The sequence below is a fragment of the Anopheles maculipalpis genome, chromosome X (genome assembly GCF_943734695.1).
Source record: "Anopheles maculipalpis chromosome X, idAnoMacuDA_375_x, whole genome shotgun sequence".
Lineage (NCBI taxonomy): Eukaryota > Metazoa > Arthropoda > Insecta > Diptera > Culicidae > Anopheles > Anopheles maculipalpis.
This window is the reverse complement of record NC_064870.1, coordinates 6,417,806-6,440,954: the sequence shown is the minus strand read 5'-3', so window position 1 is coordinate 6,440,954 and position 23,149 is coordinate 6,417,806. Positions and strand designations below refer to the sequence as shown.

The 23,149-nt window shown below is 46.5% G+C and overlaps 2 protein-coding genes across 2 annotated transcripts in view; both read right to left on the bottom strand.

The window, feature by feature from the left end:
- Nucleotides 1–23,149, bottom strand: part of LOC126560414 (uncharacterized) — a 202,368-nt gene that overhangs the window by 111,129 nt on the left and 68,090 nt on the right. The window lies entirely within an intron of this gene.
- Nucleotides 884–2,520, bottom strand: LOC126562927 (paired box protein Pax-1-like). Its single transcript, XM_050219533.1, has 2 exons — nt 2,493–2,520; nt 884–1,934 (listed from the first exon to the last, which is right to left on the bottom strand). Exons 1-2 carry the CDS (start codon nt 2,518–2,520, stop codon nt 910–912), a joined length of 1,053 nt encoding a protein of 350 aa, XP_050075490.1. The 3' UTR covers nt 884–909.

Here is a 23,149-nt window from a genome sequence, read left to right as displayed (position 1 = left end):
TGTCATTTTGAAATATATTGGAAAAGCGTTCCGGTTATTGTTATCATAAAATAAAAATTGATAATTCCTTTTAACAAAATACAAATCAAGATGCTACGGATAGTTTAGTAGCTGATGATCGTTCTACCAGAATTTGGCAAACTTATGCCTAGTACAAGTATTAAAATTGGATTTGAAAAGCGGACATAAAAATGGTGCTATTATTATTGGCGATCGCTGTGCATACTAAGAGGACTTGCTGTCGACATTCATAAGATTGCTCACCGATTGATTTTTCATTCTAATATACGTACTCCTCCTGAATATCCTTGCATCATTCGTTCGTTTGTCTCTACATTCTCCCATCTAACATCTCACCAAGCTCAAGCTCGCTCTCCCTGTCGAGTGAAATTGTTCCTCATTTGCGTTTTGTACTTTAGTTTTCCATGTTTTGTTGTTGTTAGTTTTAAGATTTACCGGCCACAACCTTGCACCCGTCGGGGTTGCGATCCTCCCAAACGGCTGCAAGTTTTATTTTTTGCAACCAAACCCTGAAAGCTGAGTTAGTGTTCTAAAAACAAAGCCAAAGCATACTGAACTGTAGTGATAAAATTGGACCGACTGTCGGTTATGGATTTGGCCGCGATCAGAATTCGAAAATGTTAACAAACAAACAAAAGCCTTACGAGTAAGTTAGCGCGTGTTAAATTAAGCGATTCTGCTATCTCTAATCGTTAAACTTAGCAAACTAGTGTTAGCGCATTAGCACGTGCTCGACCACACACATACACACACACACGTGTCACGATATGGAGACTCGCTCTGCTAGGACATTTGCCGGGTTGGGATGATATCCGGGAATGGCGGATGACTGCGTTACTGCCGCCCTCCTTCCACACGCTCCTCGGACGCACGGGTAAAGAAAGGAACCTATAAGCCGGACGCGCTGGCCAACCCACCGTGATGCATACCGCCACTCTGCAGGTACATGTAGTAGTTGTACGAGTTGGGTGACTGCGGCGACACGGACTCCTGCATCTGGTGGTGGTGATGATGATGGTGATGCTGATGCATCGCGACCGCCGCATTACCGGCGGCAGCGGCAGCAGCTGCAGCGGCCGCCGCTGCCGCAGCCGCCGCGGACGCCGACGAGGACGTGGTGGTACCGTTCATCGAACCACCGCCCCCACCCATCAGCTGACCACCGACGGACGTTGGCGGTGGGGTGGTGTGACACTGGGAGGTAGGTGTGCCACCGTTGCGCAGGGCAGCGACCGTTGCCTGATGGTGCACGTTCGCCAGTATGTCGGTGACGGAGTGGGACGACGGCCAGGGACAGTGAGCGTGCGGGCTACGGATCGGTGTCGCACCGGTCGGTGGCGATGGACTTCCACCGCAGGACATCTCCGACTTGAGCGAACCGGCCGTGTACGGGTAGGAGGGATAGATCGAATTGTACAGGTGTGCTGGTGCGTGCGGTGTATGTGCACCGCCACCACCACCGGTACCGGCGTGCGGATGGTGCGGGTGATGGTGATGATGGTGGGCTAGGTTGCCGAGCTTATTGCGCAGGATGCGCGAAATGGAACTCACGCTCGGGACATTATTCTTGTCGCACACCCCATCCGACAGCAGACGGTCCCGTATTTCCCAGGCGAAGATCCCCGGATCCTTCTGCTTCAGCTCCCGGATGTACGTTACCACCTTCGGTGTGGTGACCCTCGGTTTCGATCCACCAATCGCTCCCGGCAGTATCGAACCGGTCTCGTGATATCGGGCCAGTATCTTCGACACACACCCGTGGCTCACCCGCAGCTGGCGGGAGATGTCGCACGGTCTGATCCCGAGACGTGCTAGCTCCACTATCCGCATTCGCGTGCTGTTCGGGAGTGGTCGGCCATTCACAAACACACCACCAAGCTGATTCACCTCCCCGTACTGCTGCGCCTGGTTTTCTGTGATGGGGCGGAAGAGAAAGAGATCAGAAGAAAACGATGAGAGTCTGTCCATGGATTACGTAACGCTAATAGAAGAATTTTTTGACTGGAATATCCTTTGACATTTTTTTTTTTGACGTTCATCAAGACCATAACACTAGAGGGCAAATCCTCTCTCTCTCCCCCCCCCCCACCACCTCCTTATCCCTCGAGCGTTACGTAATTTATCAACGCCCCTTGATTAGTTGCGAGCATTGAAACCGGATGCCCAGTTCGTGACCCGGAAGCTGCCCGTACAGCGTACCCCAATCGGGGTCACTTGTGCGAACTATGGTGGGCAAGGGTTGGTTATACTCGCTAAGCAGAATTTGCTCCAGATTTTCCACGGTTTTCAAGACACCCGAAGCCTTCACATAACAACACAATAATAATGCTACACACACACACCCGGAAGGTGGTGGGACTCCACCCGGCACAGCAGTAACAGGACACCGGTCAACCGGGTGCGTCAGTGCGTCTCGTGGAAACGGGGCGATGAACCGTACGGCCATAAATCAATTTCCCTAATGAACTTACGTCGGCGTAAAATGCGAATCCGTAGCATTGCGGCGGCCGCTTAGCAAATTGCCGACGGTGTCGGTGTTCGTGCGTAGCAAGATCAAAGCCACGGAACGAGCCGGGGTGTCGTGTGACGGGCCCGTGCACTTGCTGCAAAGATGTCTACGGGGCGACTAGATATCCGGGCGCACCGCGGTGGACACGTTGGGTTGGAGCAAAATGTCTTGCAAGATGAGCGCTCCCTAACCTTGAACGGTGGATCACGCGATAGAGGAAAATAAGCAAAATATTCCAAATGAATTGGAACACAAAATAAATTGCCAATAAAAAATGCGGGGTAGGTCACAGCAACAGATCGAAAAAATATAATTAAAATGATCGGTCTGGTGTGCTGTCGTTTACCCACGATTGTTCGTGCACATGCAGCACACACACATACCACGTTATACAATACGAATTTAAATTTAAAAAAAAAACGAAATTTGAAAAAAATCCTTTCAAATGCGAATCTATGCACGCAAATAGATAAGGAAAATTTTTGCAACTCATGCAAATTGGATAAATTACCAACCATCATCCCAAAACAGCGAAAAAACGAGCTTTGATTGCAATTTTTAATATTTCCAACCGACCAACCGGAGCGGAACGGATTAGCAAAACGTCATTTTCAAACTTACACCGCCCATCTCTACCTGTCATATCGTGGCGCGTGCCATTGCTCCAATTTGCCTCCAGTCACATTGCCTCATTATTGCGCTGGTTCTTAGCGAGTGCGGCACGCATGTCTTGCTGCGCGAGCGTGCAAGGTAGAACTCTGAGTTGGTGCAGTGTGTGTGGTTTTACTTTAAATTAAAGTGTTAATTAGTTAAAGTGATGTATTACTGCGTAGTGTTCAGTGGAGTGAATCGTGGTGCAGTATTAGTTTTGCCGGTAGATCAGGATGCACGCTAAAACTAAAGGGTGAGTGTGACATGAGTTTGTCCTTTCGCTAGAAAGAAGGGTGCCATTTTCAGACCCTTCCTTATCCATTTGCACTTCTTTTTTTTTTTTCATTCCACAGTACTGTAGCCCTTAAAAGCAACTTTGCTCTCTTTGGCACCGAAACGCAGTGAGTACAAATTTTTTAATTGCTTTCCAATATGAAGATGATCATAACCTATATTGAATCACCCTAAATAAGCACCAGGGTGTGCTGGAAATGATCATACCATCTATTTTGTGTTTCCGTATTTCCAATAATATCACAATTTTCATACTTTGTTCGATTTTTTCTTGAATTTCCATCATCATAGAAAAAAACTGCGTGCAGAACGCGATTCTCGTTCGGCAAACAATTTTTTTCCCGGCAAAATTGTATTGTTCGGCGTCCATTCGATTCCTGGATCTTTTCTTAGGTTAGAAACCTTCGAAACGCGCCATGAAAACAAGGGTGCTACCGCGGTGAATAGAATTCCCGATATTTTCTTAGGTTAGAAACCTTCGAAACGCGCCATGAAAACAAGGGTGCTACCGATGAATACAATTTTCCCGAGAAGTGTGTAAAGGTGTGCGAACCAACTTTCGGTGCGTTTCAGCGGGAGAGCGTGTGCGTCTCTTCACTCGCAGCAGAGCGTGTACACGTGAAGGGGGTACGTTCACTGTTGCTTATCGTTCGGTCTCGCTCGGTGCTCGGTTTCGGGGAAGGAGAAAAAGCGTTGTTTTCTGTCTTTATTTCGCGTGTGCGCACGAGCTAGGTTGAGCGATTTTTATCTCACCTTTCGTCCGGTGTGCACGATTGTATCGGTTCATCATATCACCTTTTTTTTCGGATGGTGTTCTCTTTCTTTTCCGAGAGGCCCTTTTGAGGCACGTTGAAAAATTGTGCGTAGCGTATATGTGTTCCCGTGTGTTAGAAAAGGAAGCGATGATTTGTGTGCGCTTTAATTCGGATGAACTGTCCACACTTGATTGGCGGGAAGCATGCGATGAGTATTACAACGCATTGAGTCGATTCAATCGTGGTAAGCAAGAGTTTTGTTTTCTTCAAAATTTTGTACTGATGCTCTATGACGCATTTTGGTATTTTGTTTCCATTTTACGAGCAAGCTGGAGAAAAATGATTTTTTTTCCAAATCCACGGACCAAAAATGTATCTTTGGCACAACACCATCAGGATCTGCAAAATGGCGCGTACCTTGCTACTGCCGGAGGCTTCTAAAACCGCAAACCGTCGGTTCCAAAACCATTGACAGTGTAAACAGTTGGCGAGAGGTGAAGCATAACCATTTCGTAAAGCGAAACAAAACAAAAAAGCAAACCATACAATGAGGTCGCGCCGCAAACATTATTATCATGGAGTTGGTGTGTTTTTGCCTACCATCTTCTCGCTTGCCAGTTCACCGGTGTAGGGATAACACCACAATCCCACCATAGAAGAGATACCAGGAAGGGATGAGCACGTCCAGAAACGGCGCCCTAAGAGACAGAGCAACACGACAGCCGAGGTGAGCGAGATGGATAGTGTTTCACGGTTGAACGGAGCGCATCAAATCCGCAACGCCGCGCGGATGAGATATACCATTTTCACCGGTCTCTCTACATGTAGGGGGGTAAAACCACGATTGAAAGTCAGCGCAATTCTAGCTTTTTTTTTTTGTTCAGAAAGGGCAAGAGAGAGATAAAGAGAGACAGGGAAAAGCTACAGCAAGGATATTCTACACTGTTTGCATCCTGCGACTGACAGATGAAGGATCCTCTTCATCTGACATCTGGCATCGCGTAACTTCGGTGCGGAAATGAGAACATAGGGGAAAAAAAGTTAACGAAAAATCCTTCCTCCCCTCGTTGTTCTCCTAGCTTGATGGTGCCATAGAACAGTATATTCGGTATGCGGTTTCAACCATCAATGCGTACATGTACCATTCCGTATACGAATGATGCGTTCCTTTAGGGGGGAGCCCCCGAAGAGGAAAGGGATGGGATGCGCTCGAAGGATTTTTGCGCCGCTTTGGTTGAGTTCGCGTGTGTGACCTTCTGCGTTTTCACCTTCACCAGCGGAAGGGAAAAGATTCCGAAGCCCCGCTGGCTTCTGCATGGGACAGGCATTCCAAAGAATTCCAAAGTACACTCACTTTTTTGAAGATGGGAACGTTCAGGAAGAAGACGTTTTGATAGAATTATTTGTTGCGAAACGGTAAAAAATGTTTCAATGTGAAAATGTGTTCTGTATATGGGGATTGTTTCTTTTCATAGTTGGAAGGTAGATAGTAACATCTGGATGAACCTGATTCTCCCTCTCGGATGACATTGGAAGTGGACTTCAAAGCTTAGAAAGTAATTAAGATGCGCATACTTTCCACTACTCCTATTGACTGTGTTTGGAAAAAAATGGAGAAAATCAGTGAGGACATCACCCCACTATCTCCAACTCCTGATCGCATTGCATTTTGACAAATCAGTGTCATCGCCCCTGAGCTGATTTTTTGGGAGGGAGCTTGTGAAAGAATTTATTATCCTGTTTCGGTTTTTATGTTACGGGTCACCAAGAAACAGCTGTTGGAGTTGAATTGATTTTTGGAGTAAGTGGAAGGAATATATTGGAAAATTGTTGCATCAAATCTTTATACCGTAGAAATGCGGATTGCATAAATCTGTACGTTGTCAACATTTGATAACAAGCAAACAAGGTTTCCATAAGCATCTTGAGCGAATAATATTTAGCTAATTAATTTATAATATATGGAGAACGCTTTATTCAACATCGATAAACGACCTAATGGCTAAAATCCAGTCAAAGCGAACAAATCATCCAAATTCTCCAAAACTCATCAATCTCATCCTGCTTCTCGGCTCCGTTGGGGTACTAAATGTCAAACTCCCTAAACCCAGATTTGTACCACATTGTTGTTCGGCCGGGACCGCGTATATCCGCGCCACCATCTGTATCTCATTTCCGAACTCGAACTTGAACTTTTCCCTCACACCGAAACACACCGACCATTATTCTCGTGCTAAATATTCAAACGAGATGCCGACCTTGTCGAACGGTTTGGAGTGGAGAGAAGAAACGGGATATCTCACTCATCTGCCAGCAACGTGTGCTCGGTGTCTATTCATCTCGGATAACCAAAGATACAAATGCTGCAAAAATGTTGTAGCAAAAGTATCCCGTAGCCCAGCAACTTGTGCTCCAATTTTGTCCCGGACGTGGCGTGTCACGACAACCGCAAGCAATGACTCGCTTTCTTGGAAGTGTGTGACATTGGGCTCAAACGCCCGATAGAATCTTTCGGGGTTTTCGGTGATGCTATTTTACTGGAAAAGGAAGGGCGGTGTTGAGGGCGCGATAAAAAATGTCATCGAACAGGTCGGTACTATTTGAAGTTGTTTTTTTTCTTTCATGGACGAGAACGGAAGCAAATAATAATAACGAGAAAAAAGACATATATGGAACAACATGATCGTAACTCAAGTTTAACAGTGCGCATCGAAGGATCGACAGTAAAACAGAAGAAGCATTTGAATGAACACAGGCAGCGAAAAGCAGGGGGGAGTACAGCATGTTGTGGAGATGTTTTCGATTAAAGAAAAACACAAAACTCCACACATTTTTCCTCTCTGTGCATTGCTTTAGTGTAGAGTTTTTGGTAAAATCTTGTCCCCTGTTTGCACACTGCAACTAGCACAAACCTTTTGCCCGATCGAAATCCCAGTAAAACCAGTGCGTGTGTGCACCACGGCATCTGGCGGCGCTAATTTGCCGACAGTCAAAGGATCGATCTAAGGGATCGAATACGCGCCTTCGTGCAGATCTATGGGACGGTGTACCGGCCTTTTTTTTTTTGGTTTTCTTCGTTCATTTTCCCCTTCAGTGATTGTTGGCACTGCGTTTCGGCACACGATGTTGTCGCAAGGTATTACGCGAGCTGTAACAACAATTTGCTACTTAATTAGTTTTCCTTTCTTTCTTCATTTGGTTGTATCAGGAAGGAAAAAAACGCAGGAAAAATAGAAAATAACAACTCTCCCTATGTATTACAGCATGTAGCGGGGCACAGTCGGTGATGTTTATTTAGCTTTGTTTTTGGACGCTGTGTCCTTTTACTTTAGTGCTGTATTTTTAATAGTGTGTAATCTCCTCTGCTAGCGAAACAGCCTGTGAGTGTGTGTGTGTGAGCGTGCGCATTGTCGGTTTGGTTGACAATATGATTGACATGCGGATTTGGATTATCGACGATGGATTAGGCGATATAACTTGTGTGGTATGCTATTGCATAGATTAAGGCGTATTGTTTTAGGCCTTTTTTCTGGGTGGAGGTAAACTTACCAGTTTTTGCCAGAGTAGCCAAACAGACACATCAATGCCTAAGAAGAATTCAGTAAAGAAATATTCTTTGTACATCTTTTTAATAAAATTTCAGTATAATTTTTCGTAACGATAAAATGTTTCTCGAATTTTTAAAAGCTGCTAAGGCTTTTAAAAAAAACTGTTAAATAATTTGTTTTATTTTTTTGCTACCATTGCGAAATCGAAACCATGTAAATCACATAAATGTTATGTTTTTCAACGATCGTTTTTTGCGCGACATTGCATTTGAATATGTTTTTTTTTTTGCTGTGTTTATCCTTATCACTCGATCACTGCAAAATCAGGTACAACAACAAACGTCAAACTAGACAAGAATGTTGTGTTTATAAATAAACACAAAGCACAACTAACATACTAACATCCGATATAAGCGCTTGTGTAATTAATAAATGTAGTATAGAATTTGTGTGGATAATGTAACTATTTGTGTAGAATTTGATACAAAAAAAACATTTTCCTATTTGTAGTTGTGTTGTGTACCAGTGTTGTACTTTGAAGCCTTATTCTAACTCGTTTTCATGGCGTTCGTGGATGCAGAATCGTCTCTTGTAAGTTGTTTATCATTCAAAAGTAATATCTCTTTGATAAACCGTGATGCTAAACAAACTTATTCTTTTGTAGGACACTGCATCATCCCGGCAAAAAAGCAAGTAACGTTACCCACATCCAACCAATGCCATCTTGCACCTGAAGCAATCCGTCTTCCAGCCGCACACGGTCCTTCTCAATGTGATAAAAGGACACCCAACCAAAGGTGTCGGCACTCAAAAGCGAATCCTTTTTGCTCCAATTGCACACACATACACACACTCGTTCCCACAGAACAATCCCGGAAACTAACGGTTTGTATGTGTGTGCCACACGGGGCTAAGCTCTAGTGGCGTGCGTTTTGGCGCACGCGTCTTTTATTGAATAATTTGCGGTTGACTTCGGGTTTTTGTGCTCGGCCGTATGCCCCGTGTACCGCAACCCCCGGGACACAAGAATTCAAAAAAACCACAAAACATTTCATCGCCTCCGGGTATCCACAAAACGCCCGGAGAGTTGTAAATGGATTTTCTGAATCCTTTGTGGCCTAAACCCGGTCGGGACGGCGGGACGCCGGTACACCGCACCGGATGGTTGGTGGAAGCCTTCGGGCGGGAGTGTTTTTTTTTTTTATTCTGTTGCTCCTTCTACAATTTCCCTTTTTGCTGTGTGAGATATTTGACGTACCTCCGGGTGTTGGACGTCATCAATTTTGTAGGTTCGCTTTGATTTTATTCTTTCCAAAACTCATCGCCGCCTCACGCCCCCCTGGGGTCGGTAATTGAAGGTTTTGCTTTAAAGCAACGATGCTAAAATCTGGAGACAATCATAGATGAGATGGTTGCGTGTATTTAATATAGAGGGGAAAGCATTCCACTATTTCCCTCTCGATCGCCTAATTGGCTTACCTCGTACGCTTGTACCGGGGTACCCCTTCCTTTTTATGGAGTTATGAAACGAGCGCAACTTAATTGCGTTTGAACGATGGTTGTTAGGGCCACGTTCCACCCCCGGTACGAATTGTGTTTCGGGTGCGCTATGATTGCGCTTTTCTTCCCAAAAATTTCCATTGTGTCAAGTGCTACATACCCCGTTTGTGGTATGTGAAAAATAAGAACAGCCGGGACGAGGGGAAAAAAAATTGCAACCACCCAAGAAAAGCAATCTTTCCCGGTTGCGCAAAAAGGGGCGTAATATGCGCAGGCGGTAATCAAGGTGGTCTCCAATCTTCGCTAACGCGCCCGCCAAATGAACAATGGCACATGCTGCGCGCACTTGGTATCATTAAACGCCCGTCGCCCACCCCACAAAGCCACACGGGAAGGATTTTCCTTCTGATGTCAGGTGTGTCTCGTTACGGTCGGGTGGGGGGAATAAAAAGAGCCCAGCCCAAATATACAGCGAAGGCGCCTGGATGGTATTCCATTCTCGCTTTATAATTTAACCATTTAATTGCATTCGAATCCCTGCTCCTGATTATCGCAATGAATGCGATCTCCGTTGGTGAAGTATAAAACAGGGGGTGGAAACAGAACAGGAAATTCGTCCAAATTAAGCTGAATGGGAAAATTAAAACGAGTAAAAGCGTGGCTATTTGCAAGAAGTAGGTGGGAAGGGGCAGTGAACGGAAAACAATTGAGCAGAATTTTTTTTTCGCGTCCCATAGGGAAGATTTTTTTTTTTGTTTCACATCCCTCTCTTCTGTTGGTTCTATGGGCGAATGATGCCTCGAGGCTTCCTTTTTTTTATTTAACCGCTGATTGAGTTGCATTCAGTGCAGTTCAACCGCAGCAAAATGAGGTGATTTTGTAGCGCGCTCGTTTAGTAGCCGTCTAGGAGCAAATATCCTTTAAGAGCAAACCGTTTTATTCTGTTCGTTCGTGTCCTGTTCTTTTTTTTTTGTTTCTGTGCGGAGATTTTCACCGCAACTGGCGGCAGTTGCCTGGTTGTGTGTTTATTGGGGTCGATGGAAATCTGCATCAAGCGAAACGATTAGAGGAGCTAGACATCTCATACAGGTTCGCTTAATCGGTCGGCGATAAGCTGGAATCAAGTAGCCGAGATTTGCGGACCCAACATACACTGGACGGAAAGCATTCGTAGTAGCTATCTGATGCCAAATGTCAAACATTGCTAAAGATATCGCAACGTCTCTCGTCAAACGCTAGAAGCTGTGGGGACACAGAGCAGTGTTTCGCTAAAAACTTACGCCGCGTCCTGATGCTGACATGCGCCAAATCTCTTGCTTCCCTTCTGTTCTGCACGGGACACAACCAGAAGAGGCGACACACATCATGCGTTTTGGTGGGGGGGGGGGGGCTCGCACAGTACAGTAGCGTCGATTGTTACATGGGTGGGTTTCTTTTTTTTTTTTAATTCTGCGTCTGTGTACCAGTGTCTGGCTGGTTTCGCGGCTCGCTGCACTTGCGCTCGGCGAGAAGAGCATCAGGGCCATTTAATCTACATTTCCCTCCGATTGCTTGCTTCTGCCGGTGGAGGTCCCCACTCGATGGTGCGCTGTAGGTATTATACGGCGCCAGTTCGCTCTGACCGTATTGAAATTGTAATGTAAGGGTGCGCGCGCGTTCGCATATGTACACAACTCTGATCTTCCTGGAATTGTGGAACTCGGTAGAAGTTGTAGCAAGAAGCTACATAGAGCTGTCTTCTTTTTGGCCTTTTTTTATGAGATGCGTGTAGAACTTAAGTTTTTTTTTCTACCTTCAACAAAATTTCGACTTCGAATGTCTAGTTTCTTGCACATATTATGCGCACAGAGATTATTATCGCTTCTGAGGGCGATAACTTTTAGAGCCTTAAGCTATAAACTTTCGGATCGCCATTCGTCGTTCCTCCGAAGTGGGGACAAACTAACCAACTACCATGGTATTTGCAAGTCTAGTAAGCCAATCGATGGTCGACGTGTGCATGTGAGTGGTACGGTACAAAGCAGCTACTTGACTTGAGAGATTGGTGAGGCCCAAACCAAATAATTTGTAGAATCGAGAATCATTCATTTAAAAAAGAGACTTGCCGTAAATACTCAGAGAACTCTTTTAAAATCCTGACTAACATTTGTTTTCGACATTTCTTTGAAGAGCCCAGCCATCCCGATAAGGGACCCAACAATTCTCCGTCGGTGTGAAGATTTTAATGAGCCCAAGATGTCTGGTGCCCGTTCCCCCCCTACAGCCGCTGGCACACCGCGACCTCAGTTAACGAGACATCAGCCCGGGAGGGTAGCTCACCTCTTCCACAGCAATGAATCTCATTAACTTACAGTATTTATCGTTTTGAGCGAGCAAACTTCCGAAAAAGCATTGTTCCTCCCAGCAAACGTTAAGCGATGTACCGTCTGTTGTGGAATGTCGGCCTTGACATATTCTTTCAAGACTTCGCTCGCGCGATCAACCCCCCTCCCTTCGCAGGGATGTTAAAGGTGATTTGTGATGATCGGGTGCATTACTGCCAGGAGGAGCATTAGGTGTGGTGTTTCCCGAATACGGGCGAGTGGAGTGAGAACATCGGGTTAAGTAGCGCGACCTCGCGCTGATGGCAAAAGCGTGCCACGGTTATAATTAATGGCTCATCAATGGTTTGTCCTCGGAAGAGGGGTGTATTCGGGTGTGGGCGGTACACGAGTGTTCTGCTATCCCTTTGAATTGTTCCCCGGCGCGTTCGTGTGTAGGTATTTGGGTGCGACCGCCGGTGTAAGAAAAGGTCGGGATTGTGATCGCACGCCTTCCCGGAGGTGACAGTTTTCACTGTTATTGTTGTCCGCGGTGACAGCGCCGCGGTAAAGTGATTATCTTTTGGTTTGGAAAATTGAAGGGAAAGTCACTTGGTGTCGTCCACCGGTTTACCTTTGCTCTCGGGGAAAGGTGTTCGTTAGGGAATAGTTGAAATATTTGCTTCGACCCTCTGCTTAAACAGCTATTTCCCAAATTGAGGAGGAATCTTTGCACGTGTGTGCGTGTGTGTGTGTGAGAGAGAGTTTTCCCTTTATGGAAAATATCATATTCAGTGGCTGTGTAAGTAAGGCAGGAAAGGATAAACTTCAATCGCAACAGGAAGATGAATGAACGTGTCATTAAGTAGACGCGTGGCTCTTTCTTTCTCCCTCTCTCGTCCGTTTTCTTAACTATAAACAGGAAATCGCTTTCCTTCGAAAATCTCTCCCGGTTTTCCTTGCACGACTTCGACTGCTTCTTCTTATCCACACAGTTCCAAATGTTTTTTTTCTTTTTTCGTAGAAAAGGTGAAAACAGGAATAAAATCCCATCAACAACTACCCTTCTGTTTCTTCCTACCTTACCTTCGAAAACGAAATTGGGGAGAAAAAATGTGCGCGCTGGCATGCGCACACACCACCCACTCTCACACACGGGTATGAAACCCCCCTCCCTCCCCACCCTCTCGCACACGACGTTTGGGTCGCCATTTTCTTTTTATCGATCAAGCCTTACTTTCGTGTCCTGTTTCGAGCGCGCATTTTTGTCGCCCTTATTCCTGTGCGCTTCCTGTACTAAGAACCCCCAGTTTCACCGAGAAAAACTCCCATTTTCCATTTTCTTCCTTTCATATTAACACACAGCGAGAGAGAAAGTGATAGGTATTGGGAAAAAGGGAGTTTGTGTTTTGTGTATTGGGTTGCCTCCAGCACAACACAAATCATCCAATCCTTGCTCGGCCAACCGTGCCATATTCCATTCCCTGTTTCCCTCTCTGCTTCCTGCCCCGTACACCCCTCCTTCCCGGCCACACTCCGCTTCACACAAACTTCGTTAGAGGCCCGTCAAACGTGTCTGGTTTTGTGGTTCGTCCTTAATATTCAATCCCCATCTCGTAAACGCGCAGAGCGTCAGCAGGCACTGTAACAGTTACGGCTTTCTAAGGGGTTTCCAACACTGCCGAGTTGGATCATTTCCCTAGCTGCTTTTTGGCACACGTTGCGTGCGTTGTGTGCGTTTGAAAAGAACGTCCAGCTGCGAAACAGCAGAACTTATCACAGGGATACAACTAAAACATATAAAAAAGATAGAGGAAACAGAGAGTCAGCAAGAATCCTTTAGGGGTATTTAGAGTTTTTCCTGCATTTTCCTTCACCCCCCCCTGGTCGCCCGTCTCTGTGTGTGTGTGTGTGCGTATTGAGCTTGAAAGCGAGAGGCGAGAGTTGCTTTACTTGATTTCCATCCGAATCCATCAGAGTCGCAGTTTACTTTTAATCCTTGTTTTGTTTCAGGACGCCCTACCGCAACTTTTTCGCCCCGTAGCCTCCCGCTTTCCCGGCTTTACCTTCCTTTCATCACCATCCCCAGAGAGGATCCTATTCGTGTGTGTGTGTGTGTGTCGTGTAACAATTTTCCCTCCGACGACCCGTTTCGGGGTTTTGTTGGGAACAAGCAGCGCGCGAGAAAGGGGATGTTAATCGAATGCCCAGGTTACGGAAGGTATTTCGCGCGGTATTACGCGGTGTGAATATAATCAAATCGAAATAAAAGTGCGTGTGTGTGTGTGCCCTATTTTTTATAGTACCCAGAAACCTAGGAGGACTTAAGGATAGAAAAAGGTTCTCCTTGTATGAAGTTGCGATGCGCCCATATTTCTATGGGAAGCGAGAGAGAGAGAGAGAGCGGTTGAAGAGATACAAAAGGTGAATCGTCGTGTAATAAGGGAGACGAAATTTGTGATTCAGGACGAGAGGCGCGGCATGCAATTACACATCGTATCAAAATAAAGTAAAACGGCAGGGCATTACAGACACAAATCCCACCCCGAAAGAGGGCAGAAAAAAGGGGCGCACATCCCCTGTCCCTTCAGGAACGATAGTGCGAGAGAGAGAGAGAGAGAGAGAGCGAGGGAAAGAATTCATGGGTCTTCCAGGGTATCATCAGAATTATCATCAAAAACACCCAGGGAAGGTGAAGATGAAGTGAAGCGCGCAACTCTACAACAGGAACAATCGCACCGAAATAATAATACAAAAAAAAAAAGTTGGATAAATAACGCAACAACGTACCATCGGGCATTGGTGGAAAACTCCGTACCTCAACCACACAGACACACAGGAAGCAGGAGAGAGAAACATAATTCCATCAGGGGATTTTTTCCTTCCCTTTTTTGAAACAAGCTTATTACCATGTTTTTAATGCTCCGCGCGCGTTGCGGCTCTTTGGTGCGTTTGGTCCAGCGCGAAGAAGCGCATGGTTGAAATAGCTAAATAGACCGTCGACCGAGACAGGGAGGAGCCGTCAAATGCACGTAACGGTGCCGATGGGGTTGAATTTCACTCACACCCCCCCATTAGAAGCATCGAACGGGGTTAGAAAATCCCTTAAGCGATCGCATTTTAATTTCTTGGTGGGGGTTTTTTTGTGTGGTTCTTCGGGGGCGCGCGTGAGCGCTAGTTGTTGGCACACCATCTGTGATTTCTTTCGCGTATTTGTTTACAAATTACAAAACCACAACTGGGATGGGAGAAGGGAGGGGTTGTTTTGAAGGAAGGAAAAGTGCTGGAAAAATCACAAAAATGGTGGAAATTATAATCACGTTGTGGTTAAATTGAATTTGAAGCATAATTTTTTTGAGAATCGATTCCATTTTTTTGCGGATGTCAATTTCATTTTTATTGCTAACTTGCTGATGTAAGGGAAGGGTGTCAAAATTGAGGATTCTGGCATGTGAAGAAGAAGAGTAATGTGTGTGTTTGTGTGGGTGCCCCCCTTTTTACTCGGGGAGCAAGCGCTTGTATGTGGAGATAATTAAATTTCTTGGTTCTCCTTGAACAAACCGCGCCACCAACGAATGCACTTTTCCTCTAGCAACTCCACCCCCTCTTCTCACCGATTCGCCCCCCCCCCTCCTCCTCCCCCTTTCCCTCACATTTTCTCCCTTACAGATAAACTAGTGCAAAATAGGAGATTGTGTGTTAGTATCTACCAGCAAAGAAGAGCCAAGAAGGAAGGGCCTCAGAGACAGATTAAATCGTTCGAATCGGAAAAAGGCAAGCACCGGGTAGCAGCAGCTACACACAACCATGAGTGAAAAATGATGGGGGGGGGGGGGGGGGTTTGGTTAGAGACCCACACGATACACGCACGTTTCGCGGAAATTCGCGGAAATCCCCAAATTCGCTAGCTCTTTTCTTGCGCTCCTTTTTGCGTACCACAGACGCACGAGGTTGTTTTTACAGTTCTGCACTTCTGCTGGCAAACGGCTGCACAAAAACTGCAGCAAAGCACGATCAGCAAGTAAGAAGCAGTTGGTTACCCCCAAAATGGCGCATTTTCGCCAGAAGTAAACCCCGTTTGCTCTGTGTGTGTGTTAAACGTTCCGTCGCCGCATATGCTTTTTACAAATGCACCACACAGCTTCTCGCCTGTCATCTCGTTTTTGGCGTTCTTCTTCTCCTTTTTTGTGCTGCGCACACACACACACACCCCTTGTTGGTATGCTGGCGGTGCTTTAATTAATTCAATTTGTAAATCACATTTTACAAATTAGAAGCCACTACACTAACGGAGCAACGGAAAGAGAAAGAGTGCGTGCGAAGTTTGCTGCTGTTTTTACCCCACTTTTATGCCAGCCGCCATATTTTTTTTTTTTGCTTTCGTACATTAATTTTCACGTGTTGTTTTATGTTTGCTTTTTCTACTTTCGGTTTTTCGTCTTCTGCAACGTTGCAGAAGATGCAGTTTTGCATTTGTTCGTTTTGTTTTACCTCTTTTCTTGTTTAATTCTTTTCGTTTGAAATTGTTTCTCCAATTTTTAGTTAGGTTTACGTGTTTTCCTCAATTTTTCTTTAAATTTATATGTTTTTTTAATGTTTTCATATTTTTCTCTCTAAATAAACGCCCTTTTCTTCAGATGGGCGCCATTACTATGTCTTTAAAATGTTTAAAAAGCTAGTAGCAAAAAAAAAAAAAGAACATAAAGAGAGACAACCTGCTAAAACCAAACCGGTGTGGCGAGGCGTGCCGAGTTGACGATTATCCGCTGCAGAAGAATGCATCATTTCATGCTCCTCGCCGTGTTGCATGACGGTGATCGCGCGCGGTGACGGATTTAAATTTATGTATCTCCATCCGACATTCTGCCCCTCCCATACAACAAACTCCCTTTACGTTTGGTCGCCATTTTTGCGATTCCGCGCAAGAAAAGGGATGTTGAGAGGGGGAGGGGAGAAGGAGGGCGGTAGTAAGGCGGGGGGAAAAAGGGGGTAGAGAATGGTTTTTAAGGCCGTGGTCGCAAATGCAGCTTTTCATCGCGTATTCGAATCATTTTCACCGTAATTTGTGCGTTCAACGCACAGCAGTGCCCCTTAAACCTAACAAGAAGTACACGGCCGACAAAGGGATGAACCGGGAAGAAAGTAAAAGAAGGAAAGGAAGCAAGGTAGCAACACACAAAAAAAAAACACGATCGATACCGTTCGTCGCGAGTAAACGTCTAATTGCTCGCGGCAGCATCCATATCCGCCATAAGCGAGTGTGGGCACAGAGAGGAAGGAACACAGAACAAACAGGCAGTGCAGTTAAAAAAACAACCCAAACGGGCTAAAAAAGTAGAAGGTGAATCCTAAGCGGAAGGGTAAGAAGGAAGGGGGGGGGGGGAAGCGATTTGCTTTACACATGTTTTACATGACAGGTCGCGCAATGAGGCGGTATCTCTTCACCCAAAAACGCTGCTCCACACACCCTCGTGCCATGAGAGCAGCGGGGACGGCCATTTTTCGCTCTGCCGACGGATAAAGGCCGGGAGGATCTAAGGACAGTTTGCTGGTAAATTTATAGGATGAAATGAATAAATCACTGTCATTAGTGAGAGGGTCGCGCCAGTGGTGCCAGCTTTCCTTCTTTTTTTTTTGTTGCTTTGCCCGCGAGTGCATACGGTGCGGAATATTGGGGATGAATTTCTAGCGAATTCTTCCTCATAGCTCTCTGGCAGAAGATGGGGAGGTGGCGAAGTGAAGTCCTGAAGACGGCGGATACACTTCAGACTATCCTCGAAACCTCGCGTGTGTGTGTGTGTGTATCATTCATCCCTTTCCCATCCACCGAGCAACGAAGATGCGGCACAAGAATGCCGACGGGGATTTGTTAAGTGTCGCGCGGGTGCTGACTTGAAATTAATTTACGAATCGTCTTGTGGTTTTTTGGGATATCCTGTAGACAAAGTTGCAGTTTTGTGAGTCCTCCCTCCCAGGGATGGTGTGGGGCCCTCGTCCTGCGTTGTGCAGTTGTGACCAAAAAAAAAAAAAAGGTCGGACTTGGTTTGTTGGTGGATGACTGTTTTTGGCAGATAATACTTTTCAAGCAGGTGAATCTTGACGTCAGAGTAGAGATAACTCAGAGTGGACTATAGCAGCAATGGAGAGAGAGTTTGCTACATCAAACTCAAGCGTCCAAGATTTGTGGAAGCTCAGGAGCATCCAATAGATCCCAACTTCTGACTTTTGGGAGACATCCCAACAAGAAATCGATTTTATATCCAGCACTACATCTTCGCTACAAAGCAAACAGCGCCCTCTAAATATAGCTTTCTTCAACACTGACTTGTAGCATTGCAACTCAGCACCTACTTGACCCAGACCGCTAGTGCAACGCCGCGATCCGTTGCAGTAATGGGGAGGGCGCGATAACCGAAACCGCACCCAAATACAGCGAGAGAACGAGAGAACGAGACCCGCCAAAGTTCGGAGGGAGTCGCACATTGATAATCGTACCACGATGTGTTGCGGGGTCAAGGAGGTTTCTTGCTGCTCGGTTGCCGCCCAATGACCGCGACACGACCGCAATTCCGAGCGCAATCGATTTCGGTGCACACACACACACATACTCCTGCCTCTACCGGGCGTCCTCTTCTCCACTAAATACCATCTGACATTGATGAGCTGTCAAATAAGGCTATAAGGCGCGAAGCATTAGCAAAAAACAAAGAACGATAGAACACCCTTAACGCAACCGTCCGGCAAACTTGACATCGCCGGGAGAGACGCGTTCGCTTCATTTGCTGGTAGTGAAGCTTATCGTCCTCTAACCTTTTTTTTTTTTCATAATAATTTCCGACTGCTGCTTGTTATGATTGTACATCGAACAGGATCGTACTGGTGCGATGTCTTGTCGGAGCGAGAACTACGCCGTACGAGAAAGACGCCCGCGGGGAGGAAAAACAAAACGCTCCTCTGACGAGGAGCGGTATTCGGGAGTAGATAGATGCCAATAAGCCGCATCAGTGAGCGGGCATTTCCTGACCGGGGTCAGATCGAAAATTAAACGCGCCGCCCCCGGAGCCAAGATTCGAGGGGCTCTAGGGCTCTAGTGGATTGTGAGATAAGGTGCGGCTACCACCGCGTATCCGACTGGCCTAGCGCCACTAACCTGACTGATCGGGGAGGGGGTCTAGACAGGATCTCTACAAACTGCGCGCTGCTGCCCGTTAGATGTGGCGGGAAGAATCGAGAACGATTCGCTTTCGCACGGAGTCAGAGTTAGAGAGATGCCTACTAGACATTGACATACTAAGCCCATCTTCATCTCCGCATCCAAAAGGAAACACATGCCGTGAGGCGCGAGGAGCAGAGCTCTCTGAGCCAACGTTCGGCAGGGTATGTCTAGGGTCCGAGACACTGGCATCTATTATAGGACAAGACTGCGGAATCAGTCGGAGCAAAAACCCAGTGCACACACATTCCGTAGACGACGATGAGCCTCAACGATTATCATCATGGCATATAATTATTTGTTTTCACATTGCAACCTCTCGGGGACTCCCCGCACGGCTCGCCCTTGCCTCCCTACTACACACTACAGAGCCCCCTCTCCACGCAAAACAACATCCACAATCTCACTGCTTCTGTCAAAGTTCTCCAGCTTCTTCCAAATGGTACACCGCCGCTTGGCTGCTGCGCTCCACCAGCCGTTGTTGTGGTTGTAAGCTTCGTGAACCGTTCAATTTATATTGCCTTAATGTGCGATCTCGGCAAATCGGTCGGTCGCCGAGGGTCATCACAAGGGTGGGGAGAAAAACGAGTAGCGCAAAAAAGGTGTGTTTGCGCGAGGAGAGGCGAAATCCGAAGTGATATGTCACATTCATTCTCTCGTAACTGGTCCAAACAGTGTGGTGTGTAGAAAACTGTTCCCACCGACCGATAGGCTCGTGTTATCCACGCAAACTTACCACGTGGTGGTAGCACTTACAGTTTTTAAACTCTCCCCCCATTCTTCAGCGTTGTGAGGTGCGTTGTTGGGTTAATCCAATCCTCCTGTGTAAATACTAAAAAGCCTCTGACTCTGAGAGCACATCTGCAGCAAACAAAGCACACAGCAGCATCAGCCAAGTGCTCCATTTTTGCTGCCACGGACTCACCGGACTGAATGCACTTCATTCAGTGCAAACAACAAACAGTATTAATACCGACAAGGCCCTCTCTCTGCTTGTTGGGTGTTTCACAATCACACACACCACGGACAGAACGGAGAGCAGTGTGGCAATCGCGATCGCCGAAAACAAATGCCGGAAAGTGCGTCGCCAAACAGACAAACGCTCCACGCTCCTTCGATCACTGTCCTCCATTTGGGGTAGGATGGACCCCCAGTTCTTCCCAGTTAATGTATGCCACCGGGACATATGCCGACGCTCCATTATTTGCAATGTTTTATAGCCACACCCGCGCGACCCAGGCCTTCGGAGTGCTTTTATTCAAAAGCCCATGAGGACCTTGCTCCGCTGGTTGCTCCTTTGTCTTTAATGATCTTTTGGACTCCCGGTTTGTTGTTTTCGTTCGCCGTGTTCTAAGTTGTGTAAATCGATCCCTGCCAGACGCGAGACTTGTCTGCCGCGTGGTGTTGGCAATATACAGGAAGGTTTTATTTCGTGACACAATGGAAAGAACTGTTCCCGCTCGACAGTATCGCTAGTGCTCCGGACATGGGGGAGGGCAGGCCTGTTGTTGATCCTGCCTGTCTGGAGACACGGTGTTGGGTAAATGGGGCCTGTCGTGTGATGCTGCATCATCATCGTGTTTCGATGATGACTGTCACTGTTGGATAAATCACCGGATATAATACGCGAACCAGCTGCGGATGGTTCCTTACAGTCTGGATGAATCTTCGACCAATGTCGGAGGCTTACACTTGATTCTTATATTTTTGAGGTAGACTTCGCCGAGAGCTACTGAGACTTACTGATCAAAAACTCAACCGAATAATCGATTCCACAAATCCTTCCCCCACTCGGTATATAACTTAGTTCCCTTTCGAAGCCCAAAACAGGCGGACAAGTGAAAGCATTCATTATTCGCGGATGGGCGCAACGAAACAGCGCACGCGTCCCGGATCCCATATATCCCTAATACACTCGGCGATACAACTTCCACCACTCAAAAAACAACAAAAATGACGGAATTGAATGAGGAGCCCAACAGGAAAAATCTGTGTGTGTGTGTAGAATTCGCCTTCTGGGCGTGCACATTCGTTACGCAAATCAGACCTTGATCCCAAAACCGAGCAAGAGTGAGAGAACGCACCCAAGAAGTTCCACGACTTTGACACCCGGGAGTAGGTCGGGGCATAACAAATTTGTGCAGCGTGTTGTGTGTGCTGAGGTGGGGTGAGAGGTGCTGATGGTGTAGGATTTTCCCCCGGAAATTACCGACGATTCGGTGCGGTTCTCAACGACGACGGCCGCCCACCAAATACCCGAAAAATGATGCTTCTTTTACTTTTTTGGGTTGGTTTTGGTGGTTTGGGTTTGTGTGTGGGCCTGCCATCCTGGCGATCCCCAGCCCAGCCGTGTCGGTGTGACGGATGATGAAGCATTATCGATCACTTTGCAACAACCGAGCAGCCTTGCAATGCTCGCTAATGTTCGCAAATGTGCTCCTCTTGCACCGCGTCGAACTGCGTGCGTGTGACGTCAGACGGCGGGCGTTCACGCGTCAGCTAATCCACGGCAGACGTGACGGGGTTGTTTTCAACGACCCGCACAGCAGCCACCTCGAAAAAACCTTCGCGCGCACACACAGGACGAATCCTTCCCGCTTTCGGAAGCGATTCGATTTGGTACGTTTTTCACTGGATGCGGATTTTGTTTTTTTTTTTTTTTTGTATCTTTAAAGTATTTGGGGGACGTGGCTTTGGTGGAGTGGAGTTTTTGGATGGATGATGAAAAATTCCTTGCCAACTGTTGGCCGGGGCAAAGGTGTTGAGTCATGAAGTCTTTTCTTACTAACTAAGACGAGAAAAGGCTTGTCTAATTGCGGTAGATGAAGGCAAGAGGATGTGCATAGATATTGAGCAGAGTAGTAGCATCATATCAGTCTGCAATCCAATGAGAGGGTTTCAGCTATTAAGTCAGGTGAATTGATCAGCGAAAAAGATCTTCTTCTTGGCTTTAAGATCTGCAAGTAACGCGGGGGCCATCCATTGGCTTACTAAGACCGTTGATACCACGTAGTTGGATACTTAGTCGCCACTACTGGGGAACGGTCCGGATAAGATATGAACCCTGGGTCGTATCGTGTTAAGAAAAGCACGGCTGTCGCATCTACTATCGCGTTGCTTCTACTAGAGTAGATACTAGCTTTGATTTTGCTATGTGTAACCTAAGGCTTAAGGTTGATAAACACTCTCACGCACAAATAATTATCGCTTTCGGATCGCTGTACCTGTAGATGCCTATTATCACCTGGCATGATCCCTATCCTGCTTGACATCTCGATATCTGCTACTTTATAGCGAATACAATTCTTGTTAATGTAACACATAAAAACTCATATATCATCAGGCTAAAACCAGATCATAAAGTCATAAAACAGAGCTCTTTTTCTCTCTCACTCTCTCACTCTCTCATGCTGTCAACGAGTCAGCTTCTTGCCAACAAAACTATGTCATCCGATGACGTTTCTGCGACAATCGGGTGCTATAAAATTAAATTGAATGCTAATCTGCCATGAAATAAGGTTTTTAGAGGTCCCCGGTATGCTACTGCATTACTGTGTTTTGCTGAGATTGCACCTGATACACCAGTACTACACTTGCCGTAATTAACGTTTAATTAGACTTTCGACTGCATGTAGCGCTCGTGTCCCTTCGCCGCCATCACTTGATCACAGTGATGATGATGTTGGTCCACTAGCTCAGGTCCCTCTTGTGTGAGTTCTTCAATTTTTAGGAGTGTATCTTTTAAAAAAAATAGGCCACATCAAGGCTTCGTTCTGTTACAGGGTCTTGTCAAGTGGACGCACCCCGCACACACTCTTTCGCTCTAAACGTCAACAGGTTTCCGTTCGAGCGAGGTTTTTTTTTCCACCTATGTCTTCGGTGTCCTGCAGCATCAGCCAAAGATTGCTACTTGGACAAGCGCTTGTACTGCTGTTTCTGGCAGGAGTTTCCCAACCACGACCCCATCACCATTCACTTATATCAACCGTGGCAAATTGTGCACCGAGCGACGTCCCGAATCCGATTCGATTCGGTGCGAATTTTCTACCGCTCCCTCGGCAGCTTGGTTCACACACACAACGAGCGAAGGTGCGATACAGCGCGTGGCACAAGAAAACCTTTCAAAATGCAATGTTTTCCGGCCCGTGCCCAGGGAAGGGTAAATTGTGACAAAATAACAATGATCGATTTTGCTCGCCGGGCTGCCACTTGTTTTGGGCGGCACTAATCGAAAAGTGACTGCCAAAAATAGTAAGAGGTACTCTACAGTCGCAACCCATCAGGCCAAAACCTTAACTCCAACACCTTGTCAAGTGGGCAATCCCCCTGTCAAGTGGGTAAGCGCGCGCTGCAGCAGA

Coding starts and splice junctions, on each gene's coding strand:
- LOC126562927 (XM_050219533.1), bottom strand. CDS start 2,520: ATGCTACGGATTCGCATTTTACGCCGAC. Junction 1,935..2,492: donor GATTCGCATTTTACGCCGAC/GTAAGTTCATTA, acceptor GCCCCATCACAG/AAAACCAGGCGCAGCAGTAC.